Source organism: Sceloporus occidentalis, unplaced genomic scaffold (genome assembly GCF_023333645.1).
Source record: "Sceloporus occidentalis isolate IW3139 unplaced genomic scaffold, rSceOcc1.0.p SCAF_22, whole genome shotgun sequence".
NCBI lineage: Eukaryota > Metazoa > Chordata > Lepidosauria > Squamata > Phrynosomatidae > Sceloporus > Sceloporus occidentalis.
Genome location: NW_028317002.1, coordinates 11,230,308 through 11,245,702, shown reverse-complemented (window position 1 = coordinate 11,245,702; position 15,395 = coordinate 11,230,308). Strand labels below are relative to the sequence as shown.

General features: G+C 42.2%; 1 protein-coding gene across 5 annotated transcripts in view; it reads left to right on the top strand.

The window, feature by feature from the left end:
• The window catches only part of LOC149301020 (AP-2 complex subunit beta-like), a 43,732-nt gene that overhangs the window by 2,088 nt on the left and 26,249 nt on the right, over nucleotides 1–15,395 (top strand). For all 5 annotated transcript variants that reach the window (XM_089484443.1, XM_089484442.1, XM_089484441.1 and 2 more), the window contains exons 4-10: nucleotides 1,588–1,833; nucleotides 11,013–11,203; nucleotides 11,631–11,852; nucleotides 13,255–13,375; nucleotides 13,941–14,036; nucleotides 14,128–14,243; nucleotides 14,400–14,565. In XM_089484443.1, coding sequence (XP_089340569.1) covers nucleotides 1,588–1,833; nucleotides 11,013–11,203; nucleotides 11,631–11,852; nucleotides 13,255–13,375; nucleotides 13,941–14,036; nucleotides 14,128–14,243; nucleotides 14,400–14,565 — 1,158 coding nt within the window. The remainder of the gene's footprint in view (nucleotides 1–1,587; nucleotides 1,834–11,012; nucleotides 11,204–11,630; nucleotides 11,853–13,254; nucleotides 13,376–13,940; nucleotides 14,037–14,127; nucleotides 14,244–14,399; nucleotides 14,566–15,395) is intronic.

The window sequence follows — 15,395 nt, the reverse complement described above, 5'->3', positions numbered from 1 at the left end:
ATGCTCTGAAAAATACCCCTCGTCTTCTAATCGGGGTCGTCTTCTAATCAGACCTCAAATAGAGTCTGATTAGGAGACTAAGATCCAGATCCCCCGCACCGCTGCAGGGGACCTGGATCCTCCTGTCTCACCCCCCCCCCCCATCATACACACACTTACCGGTGCTTCCTGCTGTATTGCCGGGGCAGCGGGTTGACGTCTACGCGATGCGCGTAGACAACGTCCGCTGCAGCCGGAAGGAGGTGTGGCTAGCAGCGGGGGTTGTCTGCGTCCGTCGCGCAAACCTTCCCCGACTGTCAGAGATCAGAGTTCCCCGCACCGGTGCGGGGAATTCTGATCTCTGACAGCCGGGGAAAGTATACGCGACGGACGGATACAAACCCCCGCTGCCAACTCCACCTCCTTCCGGCTGCAGCAGAAGGCGACGTCAACCCGCTGCCCCGGCTGGAAGCACCGGTAAGAGAGGGCTGAGAGGGGAGGGGAGGGGAGAGTGTGTGTGTGTGTGTGTGTGTGTGTGTTAGTTAAATGGGGGTATAGGGTGTGTGTGTGTGTGTGTGTGTGTGTGTGTGTTAAATGGGGGCATAGGGCATTTCTGGAGTGGCGTTAAGGGGGCATTTAATAGAGCACTCTGCCTCCTGAAATGCCTTATACACCTATATGCCACTCTGCCCCATAATATGCATTTTAACCCCCTAAATGCCAGAGTGGCATATAGGGGTATAAGGCATTTCTGGAGGCAGAGTGCTCTATACAATGCCTTTTAACTCCCTTAATGCCACTCTGCCTCCTGAAATGCCTTATACCTCCCTATATGCCACTCTGCCCCATAATATGCATTTTAACCCCCTAAATGCCAGAATGGGATATAGGGGTATAAGGCATTTCTGGAGGCAGAGTGGCATATAGGGGTATAAGGCATTTCTGGAGGCAGAGTGGCACATAGGGGGTCAAAAGGCATACCATGGGGCACAGTGGCATATAGAGGGTTAAAAGGCATATCATGGGCCACAGTGCCATATTGGAGTGGCAAGCTTGGGGGCAGATGTGCGTAACTGGGGGACAGGTTGGAAAATACAAGAAATAAAAACAAAAAAAATATTTTTCTCAATCATAGCTTTTATTAAAAAAAATAGTTTACATGAATTAACATTTACTGGTAAAACTTTTTTCCTTTAGGGTCGTCTTATATTCAGGCTTTTTCTTTTTTTCCTAAGTTAATATTCAGATTTTGGGGGGTCGTCTTATAATCAGGGTCGTCTTATAATCGAGCAAATACGGTAATTTTAGTTAACTTGCCTTTTCTCCTGCAGGACAGGAGATATGTCATTTGCGTTATACCATGGATGACCTTTAGCTTTTCAGTTGTGTGGTCCTTTGGTATATTGAAATGATAATGCTCATTTAACAGAATGCATATTGTATTTGAAAATAAGTATTTATTGCTGACACACCTTGCTTTTACTAACTTTTGAATAATGTTGACCATGGTCAAGTGTAAAGGGGGTATAGCTTAAATTAATTCTCCTGTTACTTCCCCTCCATACCACAAAGTTGATTTAAACAATGACCATGTTTCGTTTTATCCAGGACTGTGAAGACCCCAATCCTCTGATCCGTGCCCTTGCTGTGCGCACAATGGGCTGTATTCGTGTAGATAAGATCACAGAGTACCTTTGTGAGCCTCTGCGAAAGTGTCTGAAGGATGAGGACCCATATGTTCGCAAGACTGCTGCAGTGTGCGTGGCCAAACTTCATGACATCAACGCACAGATGGTGGAGGACCAGGGCTTCCTTGACTCGCTACGGGATCTTATTGCAGACTCCAACCCAATGGTGAGGCCTTTGAATTTATATGTATACATACTGACATCTTCAAAAAATTACTGACATCAGAAGTCTTGAAATGTAAATTTTGAGAATCCATCCTTGCTGCTGAGCACCAGGCTATGCCGTCTTATCCCAGCTATGCTAACTTGGCACAGTCAACCGTAGTGTTAATAAACTGGTTTCAACAGCAGTGGCACTGACTGCCCAAGAGAGTGATCGGCCCCCTGTTATGCAGCAGGGGTGTTACTGCACCCCCTTTACCCTCTGCCCTAGGCCAGAAGACGTCACTTCTTCTAAGTCACACCAAGTTGCAATGGAGAAACTCTCCTATTTACAAAACAATTGCTTAACCTGTTCTGGGTCAACTGGGATAACCATGTTGCATTAGAGCTGTATTTAATACCGTATTGGCTCGGATATAGGCCGCCCCCGTATATAGGCCGCCCCCTAAAAGTTTGGTGCTTTTTTAAAGAAAGTTTTTTTCTTTAAAAAAGCACCAAAAAAACATGCTGCCACTCTGTCTCCCCCCCCCCCCGAGATATGCTGCCGCTCTGTGTCTCTCCCCCACCCGACCCTTACCAGAGGAGACTCCCGGGTGTCTTGCGGGGGACATCTACGCAATACGCGTATAGAACTTCCGGTGCCGGCACTCAGCGGATGTGCCGGCACCGGAAGTTGTATACGCGTATTGCGTAGATGTCCCCCGCCGGCCCCGCAAGACACCCGGGAGTCTGCTCCGGTAAGTCTTGGAGGCAGAGGGTAAAACACATCGTGCGGACGGTCACCAGCTGCAGCGATGCGGGTAAACAACCTCCGCAGCCGGTGACGGTCCGCACGATGCGCTTAGACAACCTCCCTTGCCGGCACCCCCCCCCCCCCCGTGGAAAGTGCTGGCAGGGGAGGCTGTCTGAGCGTATCGGGGAGTAGGATGCAGGTCCCCTGCACCGCTGCGGGGATCTGTATCCTAACGCCGCTGCCTGCCCGGCGCCCGGGACTGCATTCCCGGGCGCCGGGCGCTAGACCCCGAATATAGGCCGCACCCCCACTTAAAGTGGGGGGAAAAAGTGAGGCCTATATTCGAGCCAATACGGTATTCCTTATCTGTTTATAAACCGCTTTGAAATCAAGAGGAAAAAAATGTTTTTATAATTACAAGACCTGTGTAAAATTGCCATTATCTAATAAAGATCTAAATTTACGCTAGTGCGTAAATTATTAAAAGGCATATATATATATATATATATATATATATATATATATATATATATATATATATATATATATATATATATATACAACCACATATGGAATACCTGGTTGAAAAATGGACCCAGGATGCCATTGTGAGTCTCCCCTTTACTTTTCTGTAGTGTGGAGGGTTGCCGATTGGCTCCAGAGTTCACCAGAAACCATTTTTCTTTCTTCCAGAAGAAGTACACACATTTAAATGTAAATGTCAGCGAAATGCAGAGCCTTCCTCTGAAGAAAATCAAAAGCTGTGATCACTTGCAGGCTTCAGAGATCAGGCAGCCTAATATGGTTGCTTGCTGCCATAAAAAAGTCCACGTGGATCTGTAAGTCCACGTAGGGCTATAAATAGAAGTAACATTTTAGAGCTTCTTGATCTAAGGAGAAATCCGATTTCCTTTTGGAGTCAAAAATACATTTTTCCCCTGATGGCAGAATTCGAAGTAGCTTAATTAGGGTTGGTGTTTTTTTGCCTTCTTTTGGATCAAGAATAGGAAGGTTAGATAGAAGGGTTGAACTTGATGGATTTAGGTCTTTTTTTCAACCTTATATACCTTATGTAACTATGGATCAGTGATTATGATGTTTCCCCAAAACCTCCCTCCCACAATAAAAAGTATAAATTAGCTTAAGGACACAAAATGAGGAAATAAACTGAAGACTTTTTTATTTTTTTATTTTACCAGTATATCATGTGGACAGATGCACAATATCTATCTGCCTAAGTGCCTATGGCAGATCACGGTCCTGTTGCCTATAAACTAATTCTGGATCAGGAATTGGGCTAATCTGTTTATAATAACCATCTGTAAATGTTCCAGTGCATGTTTTTTTTTATTTCATATAAGCCATATTATATAGTTAATTCAGAGCTAAGTATATTATTTTTAAAGTGCCCCTGTCTTCCATTGTTTATTGCAGTTTGAGCTTGCAAGTCGACAGGATGATGTTTACAGCCAATATATTAGCACAATTATTTAGCCTATAAACAAGATCTGTGCCCAAATGCCTCGCTGCTATTTAAAGTGTACCCCTTAATGCTTCAAATGATGCATTGTCTTATATATATATAATTTCTTTTTATTTTATTAAAGTGTTTATGGCTTTATCTGTTATATTACTCAACAATTTGGGGTGTATTTTTTAAGATGAGAGTTTATAGGAGCGTTGGATGCAACACACCGACTCGGTTATGCTTTATAAATGGCCCACCTTGCCGAGTTGCTTACGCAAGAAGAAATACGCTTGCCCTTTGTGATAGAATCAACCAGCAAGATGTCCGATTTAATCATGCATTGTACAGGGCAAAACAAGCTCTTCTTATGGTATTAAGAGCACCGTGATTGGCTCTATTATAATGATGTACTGGAATAAGGCAGTTTTCTAGCAAATGTTCTTTTTTAGTGAATATGCTCATTTGTTTTTTTAAGACACCCATCTGTATATCAGTCTAAATGTAGAAATAGGCAAGATTGGGTTCCGGAAACATGAGTAATTGACATGTTGCTGATTGTGTTACTGATAGTGATAAAAGAACAGGCTTTGACATGTGTAGCCATGCAGGGTTTCAATCCGTGCATGCGGATGCAGAAGGTTGCCTAGCAACACCCTTTTCCCACCTCTGGCAGTCTCTGTGAAGCGATGCTCTAGATGAACACCGCGTTTATTGGTTGCTAGGCAACCTGACCTATTTTCCCTGGTTCATCCCAGGGTGTTAACTGAAACCGAACTGATGTCTTCATTCCTGATTAAAATTGCAGAAATGGAAAGTTTAATATACACTCATACGTAAAAATCCAGATCCCACCACCACCACCTTGATAACTATTAGCATCGCCATCCATGGCTACACCGTTACAGTAGTATTTGATCAGTCCATACGAATGAAAGCAAACATAGATTTATATGAAATAAAAAAGAACGTGCCTTGAACTAATGCATACACGCTAAATGAGCAATAATTGTAAGAATTTGTGGATTCTGGGATTTTAAGAGGAATAGCAAAAAAACAGTTTTTCCATGTTACTAAATAATGAAACCCTGAGCTGTCTTATCCATACCAAGGGGCTGGAAATATGCTGACATCAGGAAATGCATAGGAACTTCATTTTAATGTTTGTAAAATTCTCTCAGAAATGCCATACAGTTCCCTGAAAACAATGGAAAATAACGATTTTAATCACGATTTTAATGAATCTGAGATTGAGCCACCATTACAAATAATTTAGGGCTGTTTGGCTTTTTATAGGAAAAGATCTCTGTAAGTCACACTATTTAGTTTCCTCTAAAAAGGCAAGCCGACTTGTTATCCATGTGATCCCTACTTTTTTTTTCTTCTCTGCGGTCAGTTTCTGATGTAATATTTCAGACTGCCTATGGATTGACAGTGATGTCACATATACAGCAATAAACATATTGTTCTAAAAGTCCTCCAGAAGGCATGTCTTCAGTTACGTATTTAGTAGTTAGATGCCTTTTTAGCTAATTTAGATGTAGAGTTTCGTGAGGTTTGAAGACCTTAGAAAACCAAATGCAAGATATTTTACCCATCATTTTTATTAACATTCACTAGTCTTACCACAAGGGGGCGACGTACCACCATTAAAATTCACTTATGCTCTACAGTATTACGCAGATACTCAATAAACACAATATTAAGTAAAAGATAAGGATATCTCAGATTATGCTGTCTACCAATTAAAATGAAGAAGAAAAGAAATATCCCAAACAGGCATATCGATATATTGCCTGTGAACCATGGAAGGCGGTGAGAGGAACCATCCATGGTAGTAAAACTTTGCCTTTGTTACTGAATTAAAAAAATAACAACATCCCTCAATAGATCTCTAGAGTTGCCTGCTTGGGATTTTGCTTTGTTTTATCTTGATCCGTGTGACGGCTTGAGGCAACAACTACTACAGTGGGGTTGATGCCAACTGACAATGTTTGGGCCACAGCCCTTGTCATCATCATTTGTATCTTTAATGCAAAGAGGTGTTTAACGTGAAAACTGTTAAGGCAGTAGTTTGCTAAACATAAGAATTCCAATCCCTATATTATTAACTGGTAATCATTTTATGTCATGGCCGACTCAAAAAGGTTCATTTGTGTCTGATATCCTTAATAAGAAGTTAAATACTTGGACAGGCGTGCAGTCGCGCTGCTGGCTTCCTATGAGACGGCATAATAGATTCAGTAATAGATGGGTAACTTGCCTAGTAATGATCATTTCATGCAGTGTGTTTTCTGGGTATACTAGCGGGCAGAGCTGGTCGCTAACAGTGCAGCACCCATAAGCCGCTTTTGATGAAAATATACGCTGCCAGTACAACAACAAGCTTCTGGTATAGCTGGGACTGGCAGACCTTGGTGTGATTTAATACAACTGGGCTTAGCTGGTGAGATTAAGATTTCAAATCAGTCCACTATGCATTTTGAAGGGCCAGCCACTGTGATGGACTAGGCTGGCCCTGCACAATGCATAGTTAAATCAATGGAATGGTTTTCAGGAAACTTTCACAATTTCTCTGTACATCTTATAGGACCAAATCATCCCTTATTATAGTCGGTATATTCAATAGTTTTGTAGTAACGTTTCATTTAATGCTTGTGTTGACCTTTACAAAGACTACTGATTGTTGAAAATAACTGTATATTGCCTTAGGATACAATATTGTTATTTGCATAGCTCATTTGGGATATTTTGCTACCCGGCCAGTGGTTCTTTAGAAATGTGCAGATCACCTTTACACTTGGAACCAGGGGAGGGCTGGCAGCCTAAGGCCTGGGGGGCAAGTCAAGTGAAGTGGCCCGTTGTGCCACAAATCAGCCCACCATACATGCCCATCTTTTCCTGAACGCATATTCATTATAAAAAGACAAATATGATTCAAATGTGGTTCAACATAAGTAAATTTAATAGCAACAAAGGATGGTAAAAAAAAAAAGCAAAACCTAATGTCCCCCTGATGCTCAGCCAGTTAAATGCCCCCCATGATACTGGCTGAGGATTATGGGAAGTATAGTACACAGCAGCAGGAAAATTGTAAAGGCTAATATGAGTACCCTACCAGGATCATACCTTAAAGTGGGCTGATTGGGGACAGAGCTGACACTGAAGAGCTGAATGGGGACAGCAATGACATGGGGGGGGGCTGAATGGGGACAGAGGTGACATTGGGAGGGTCTGATTGGGGACAGAGATGATACTGGGAGGAGCTGATTGGGGACAGAGGTGGCACTGTAGAGCTGAATGGGGGCAGCAATGACACGGGGGCTAAAGGGGGACAGGTGACACTGGGAGGGCCTGATTGGGGACAGAGATGACACTGGGAGGAGCTGATTGGGGACAGAGGTGACACTGGGAGGGTCTGATTGGGGACAGAGATGACACTGGGAGGAGCTGATTGGGGACAGGTGACAGTGGGGAGCTGAATGGGGACAGCAATGACATGGGGGGGTCGAAAGGGGACAGAGGTGACACTGGGAGGGGGCTGATTGGGGACAGAGGCGACACTGGGGAGCTGAATGGGGACGGCAATGACATGGGGGACAGCGATGACATGGGGGGCTGATTGGGGACAGAAGTGACACTGGGGACACACTTACATATACATACACACACACACATACCTATTTTTTGGTTTTTAACGAATACAAAAAAAATACTATATAGCTTGTACAAAAATAAATTTTACTAACCTTCTACTTCCACTTTTGGGGGGTTTCGTCTAGACCTCCATCCCCTGGTAGCAACAGACTGTTTTCTATGTATACAGGATGTCACTGACACGACATCTGGTGCTCCAGCAGTCTGAGTGCGAGGGGGCGGAGCTTTCACCCCTCACGCTGCTCCCATCACTATGCGGCCATCAGACTGCTGGAAAACTGATCTAAACGGCCGATGCGTGCTGATGCCACCGGCCGGAGCTACTTTAATACTTTTTAAAAAAAAATGTAATATGGCAAGTCGGATCGGCTATTAAATGGAAAAAAAAGTATTAAAGTAGCTCCGGCCGGCGGCATCAGCACGCAGTGGCCGTTTAGATTAGTTTTCTAGCAATCTGATGGCCGCATAGTCATGGGAGCAGCGTGAGGGGTAAAAGCTCCGCCCCCTCGCACTCACCTTTCACCCCTCACGCTGCTCCCATCACTTGGCGGCCATCTAATCTAAACGACCGCTGGGTGCTGATGCCGGCGGCCGGCGCTACTTTAATACCTTTTTTATTTAATGGCCGATCTGGCTTGCCATATTACATTTTAAAAACAAAAGTATTAAAGTAGCGCCGGGCGGTGGCATCAGCACCCAGCGGCCGTTTAGATTAGATTTCGGGCGGCCTGGGGGGCAATTGCCCCCCGGCCCAGTCCGCCCCTGCTTGGAACCACATGTATTGAACATTGTGCTGATGATTCTAGTTAACCAGTCATTTCATCACACACTTAAGGATGCCAGAAGAGAAGATCAGCCCCACTGGGCAGGACTGGCAGAGTTTGCTTCTTTCTTATGTACCCCTTGTAAAAGTGTTTGAGCCATCATACTTTTGCGTCCCCTGGCCTGGGTTAAACGTCCATACAGCCGGCCAAGTATCTAGCTGACTACGTACTTGCCCACTGTCCCACGCTTCGAGGACTGCATGTGGTGGCGAGTGGATGTGAATAATCTGCCGCCCAGAATCCCTGTGATTTTATTTTTTTTTCTATTCCCCTTTGTTTCCTCTGTTTAAATCGTGAGTTCTTCCACCGTTTATCGGCACGCCCCCACCCACTCTTCCTTCCTATAATGTTTTAATAGTTTGGTAAGTGGAAGATTCCTATTAATCAAAAGCGTATTACACCTCATTAGCCGTGCTACACACTCAGTTAATTTCCCAATTACCCTCTGACAGTAACAAAGCAGAATGAGGTCCCTGCTCTTATTCATCCTGTCTTTGCAGCGTTTGCCTTATTCTATAGTGCCAGTTTAGTCATGCAGTGGAAGTTTAATGTAAAGGAACGGTCACACGAAAACTGGAAGATAGAGAAATCATCACCTAATTACAAATTATTTCAAGGGTGACGGTAAAGGGTGTTGTGAACAATTCGCCAATTAGTTTATATTTCAGTGGTACTGTGACAATTTATCAAAAGGAGGAATATTTACATTTTTACATACACTACCATTCAAAAGTTTTGGGTCTCCTAGAAGTTTCATAAATACAGTGTAGACAATGTTGGAAATGATTATTGTATCTGGAAACGGCTTTTTAATGGAATATCCTCATAGGCGTACAGAGGCCCTTTATCACTCTCATCACTCCTGTGTTCCAATGGCATGTTGTGTTTGCTAATCAAGTTTAAGTTTAAAAGGCTAGTTGATTGTTAGAAAACCCTTTTGCAGTTATGTTATGGGTAGAAATTTCCATGAAAACAGGTCAGTGACCTGAAATTTTGGAAGAGCAGTGTACAGAAGATCTTTGACATTTTATCATTTCAACAATAAAAATGTCAGTCTCGATTTACTGAGAGGGTGATGGATAAGTGGAACAGTCTCCCAGCAGAACAATTGGCTCACACTTGTCCCTCATGACGAGCCAGATCTAGTAAGGCTCATGCGCCGGCTTGCTGGGTCTGGCTTTTCTTGAGGGACAAGTGAGCCAAAATAGAACTGAGAAAAGCCCTTTATTAACTGTTCTATGGGTTCTGTAGTCCGATAACATTCTATGTCTTTGTAGGGTGATCCAACTCAGTTGTGCCGGCAGTTTGCTCGGCTTCAGCCCGCCATGGCTTATACTGTGCCGCTGCCATATTTCCCTTTGTAGTTTGAGGGTTTAGTAAGTCATTGTCTCTCTCTCTCTCTCGGGTCTATACACTTACGCTGCAGTTTGCAGGAGTGTTTATTTGTAATGTTCCCTGATAGCGCTACACATTATGACAGATGAAACGTTCGTCTTACGAGTTATGAAATTTCCCCATTAGTGAGAATCGATCTTTTCTTAATGCGATGTTAATGTGTTTCATCCCTCTAACAAATGCCCTAAAGTCCCCCGATACGGATCTTCCAATATTACTTGTAAAGGAGTCAATATGATGCTTTGCTCAAAAATAGATCTTAAGGCATCGACAATTTCTATTGTCCGTAAAAATTGTTAATGTTCATAACAAAACAGGAAATCCACCACTATCCAGCCTGTAGCCGACACCTGAGATAGCCCGTGATTCATTGCAGCCGCTACTTCTTTTCATCCGCTGCTGTCTTCTGTTTTGGGAGATACCAGCCCTTTCATGGCTATATCAATAAATCAGAGCGAGTTCCTTCTAATTCTTTGCTTTTAATTACACATTATTTAAGACCCGACGTAAAATGTCATTCTCTCTACACATGGTTAGTCCCCGTAGGAAATATGTTTGAAGCAGGTCTCTCCCGTGTATGTAGTTCTTGCATTAGGAAGGACGAACATAATCTTGCTTTGTGTACTTGTATCTGTCCCAGTACACCTCGCATAAAACCTAATCACCCATTAACTACATCGGTTTAAAGGTGCTGTTCCACTTACACAAAACATTCATTGCACTCATGCACGTGCAAATGGGCTTTGAAAAGAAAGACCAAATGCCACCAATACGTTCCCAACAAAAATGTATGTGGCAAAGATTAACTTGATTAAAGAATTAATTCCTGGAAAGGCTTGGGCACTCGGCAGTACCAGGATTATCTAATGCTGTATTTAGTTAGAAAAGTGTTAAAGGTGCTCTCCAGACGTATTCTGCAGAACCCCCTCCATATACATCCCCCCCCTTCATCTGTGACACAGCAATACATATATATCTATAGACTCTAATATGCATACTTTTTTTTCTAGTTATAACGGCAAGATATTCATATTTGGTGCGTATGTATGTTATTTATAATGTCCTGTTACGCACTATGGTTTTGTAACTTCTTTCTTCTCCCTTATCAGGTGGTGGCCAATGCTGTGGCAGCTCTTTCTGAGATCAGCGAGTCCCATCCGAATAGTAATCTGCTGGACCTGAATCCCCAAAACATCAATAAGTTGCTGACAGCCTTGAATGAATGTACCGAGTGGGGTCAGATCTTCATCTTGGATTGCCTGTCTAATTACAATCCCAAGGATGAGAGGGAGGCTCAAAGGTAAATCCTACTTGCTTGGTACCTCTATACTGTTGCGTAATCAGTATGTACAAGTGTGTGATATATTACGTTATTATTATTTATTATGTTATTACGACCTATCAATGTATTTAACTATTGCAAAGCTGGCTGCTAAAATACGTTTTTCTTAGAGAAACTGGCTATTTTTTAATGAAAAAAAATGTGAACTGAGTAGCAATTTTCCCTTTTTTTCCCTCAAGCTATGGAAAAGTGCTTAGATTAAGGAGAACATTTTGAGGTAGGACTACATGAGCCTGCAACTAGGCTTCAAGTAATTGCACTAATTGCCAATAAATAAGTGGATGGATGGCATTGCGGCGAGAGTTGCTTTGTAAGGTGCAGTCTCTTTGCTGATTGTGCCAAATGTTTTGTGACAAAAATGAAGACTTTTTTTCGCTTTGTCTAGCATCTGCGAGCGTGTCACTCCTCGGCTGTCCCACGCCAACTCTGCTGTGGTCCTCTCAGCGGTTAAGGTTTTGATGAAGTTCCTGGAACTCTTGCCCAAAGACTCTGATTACTACACCATGCTGTTAAAGAAGCTGGCGCCTCCACTGGTGACCCTTCTTTCAGGAGAACCAGAGGTGCAGTACGTGGCTCTGAGGAACATAAACCTCATTGTCCAAAAACGGTCAGTAAAATCCTGCTATTGTCTTATCTAGCATTTCTCAACCATGTGCAGCTGCCTCTAAAAAGATCCAGGTGATTCCTCCCTATGCCTAAAGTGCCACATTGTAAGGCTGTCCAGCGTCTTCACATGTGAAGCAGTCTAATTAATCGGCTAATAAAACCTAGTTTACATTTCCTAAACTTCTGAAGGATGCTTTTTTGGCTTCTTGCGTCGCAATAAATACCCTTTTAACCCAGAGTATACTCTCTTCTACGGTTTCACTTCTCCTGTTAAGATGAAATTCCTGGGCCGCATGTCTTAGTATCTCACCGGCTTCATGTTGATTTAGCCATAGTGTTTCTGAGACTTGATTGCTTTCATTTCCACTACATCAATAACCGTATACAAATTAGATGCTAAGTATTCTCTGTGTTGCCTCTTGGTTGATCTGCTCTCCTCTGAATTGTTCATGGCACATTAATTTCCTCCCATCCTCCTGTTTTCAGGACCTTCTTATTTATGGCCGGGCCGCTCAATTCCGGCGATAAATAGAATGGCAGTGATTATTTTGTAAACTGTGGACTTTCGGGCCTGCTATATTTAATCCAGTATTCTCACTGGGATATACTGTCCTATTGCATGGGCTGTTGGTCTCAGAAAGTCAGACATTTTGGTAAACCTAATCGGAGCCCTACGACTACAAATCGACCATAATTGTAGGATTTATTTAAAATATAAAGCAGTTAATGTTCTGTTCTCTCCTAAAGATCAACAAACTGCATCAACATTAATATGAATTGACAAACTTTTTCTTTTTCTTCTTAACAGTCCTTGTATTCAGTTAGCTTTGTGCATTAACCCTTTGTGCATTTGGGAAGAGTCCTCCTCATTAGATCTACAGTACACGGGAAACGGCGTCCTACTTAGATCCTGTGGAAAATGATAAACCGCAGGAAATAAATACATTTTGTTATTAAAACACTTAATTGTGGAGCGGAGCCAATATATCAAAAGAATTGAAAAGAAAGTAGGTTAATACCTACCTAATGCAATATATCCTGTATTTTTAAAAAGGCATTTTCCTAGACATTGAACTCTAATTTTCTCAAAACCATATGTAACTGACTTTTAACTTTAGAATATCTAGTAGAATGCCCAAATATAAAAAGCTCTTTCGGTATACAATATGGATCTACAAGATTATTCCCTATATGTTGTATCTTGTCTATTGTTATTTGGCTTGGGAGTGTAGGGGTGTATGAGGAAAAAGGAAGAGAACTTCAGGATCAATTGATTAGGTAATGCAAAAAGATATAGAATAGTGTTTGACAGGAGCCATCTCTGTCATATTAGGTGTCTGAGAAAATCAATGTACGAGCAATCTGTATTGAACAATAAACGCATACTGTCTGCTTTATCTCAGGCCGGAAATTTTGAAACAGGAGATCAAAGTGTTCTTTGTCAAATACAATGATCCTATTTATGTCAAGCTTGAGAAATTGGACATCATGATACGACTGGCATCACAGGCCAATATCGCTCAGGTCAGTATCTGTTGGTAGCTAATATGTCGGTGCTTAGAAATCTGTATTCAAATGGGTTTAACGGGCCAGCTGAATACTTCCCGGCGGTGTGGGATATAATTGATAAGCACTAAACCTTTTAAGCGTTGATTTCACCTTTGCCTTCTGCCACTTTCTGTGGTACCATATTGGCTTGAATAAACTCCTCACCCTCCTATTGATAGGAATAATAATTAACAAATAATATCCTCGTTTTGAAAAGTGTCCGAATAACGACAGCCGGTCTATTTTTGGATCGAGTGCAGTACTTGGTTTGGATCGAAGCTTCTGTAGTGCCTGTATATACATTTTCCCATGCTGCAAATTCTCTCAGTGATATGCATCAACTTGCATGATTAAAAACCCACCTGATGTGTATTAAATTCTAATCTTCAAAAAAACATAAACCAGCAGGGCAGAATTAAGGAGATGATCTAACTATTTATTCATTTTTATCAGAGATAATTAATAATAAAAAAAAAAGTTGGTTGCAATGTGGTAGCCACTGTTTAACCTAAATATCGCAATGCTTATAAACGTTTTACAGGTGTTGGCAGAGCTGAAGGAATATGCTACAGAGGTGGATGTGGATTTTGTCCGTAAGGCTGTCCGTGCCATAGGCCGATGTGCCATCAAAGTTGAGGTAAATCATAGAATGATGGTCTCTTGCAGACCATAGTTTAAGTAACCTTATGTGAGATAAGTTATATTCATAAGCAGCTTTTGCCTCCTAGCAATCTGCAGAGCGCTGTGTGAGCACCTTACTTGACCTTATACAGACCAAAGTTAACTACGTGGTGCAAGAGGCAATTGTGGTCATCAGGGACATTTTCCGCAAGTACCCGAACAAGTATGTGTGCCTCAAGAGGACATTCCTCTTATTCCGTATGTTTAGTTATTTAAGTTGACCATCGATGTTGTGCATTGTCGTGAAGTTAGAACTTTCTTTGACATGGTAGCCTCCGTCCAGGTGCCCCAAGTTTATTTTCCCCTGTGCTTGTCCTAGGTACGAGAGCATCATTGCCACTCTGTGTGAGAATCTAGACTCTCTGGATGAGCCAGATGCCCGCGCTGCCATGATCTGGATTGTTGGAGAATACGCAGAGCGCATCGACAATGCAGATGAGCTGCTGGAGAGTTTCTTGGAAGGATTCCACGATGAGAGCACACAGGTATGATATGACATCTGCTACCATCTCAAATATATGGAATCTAAAATTTTCATTTTATAACCCTGCTTGTAATAGTTGGATGGGCTTATACGACTTACTGAACCTAATGCTGTCTTGTTTAAATTTTGCCCCTGTGGTTTCACCCTGTGCACTGTTCAGGAATGGAAAGCTAAATTGTACCAGATTGGGTTGGTTAAATGTCTTTTCCTACCAAGACTATTACAGTTGGGTCCCTGATATACAAACACTAGATAAATTCACAAATGCACGTCTTGGTATTACCTTAAACTTCTTTTGGGCAGGAGGCCTGTTATAAATTGGTACATGCTAGGGTTACATTGAGGTATGGAAGCATAAATAAGTACTGTAGGAAGCTCTCTTGACATAATGATTGGGGCATCCATTACTGATGACTGGACTACTACGGTGTGTGACAGCAGTGTCCGACTTATTCGCATCAGCTGTTTGTTGGTGACTGAATGCACATTATTCATTTATTATATTTAATGCATTTGTTTGAGCTGGAACATACTCCAAGTAGCTAGGGGCAGTGTAAGTGGTCTAGTCCAGTATGATGGAGAACTGCTGGCTCTGTGACCTTCCTACATTATAGGTTATACGACCGATGAGAGGTGTTTTGACTTTGTACCATTCTTCTTGATTTTTAGCACACTGACAATTAATGTAACATGCCTGTCTCCACATTGGCCATGCCTTATTAGAAACTTGACTATCCTGTTTATATTTTAATGTGTTGTGGTAAAACTTTACTAAAAAGATTTTAAATAAATGTAGCCCCTGTCCCTTAAGAAATCATGTTTTGTACGTAC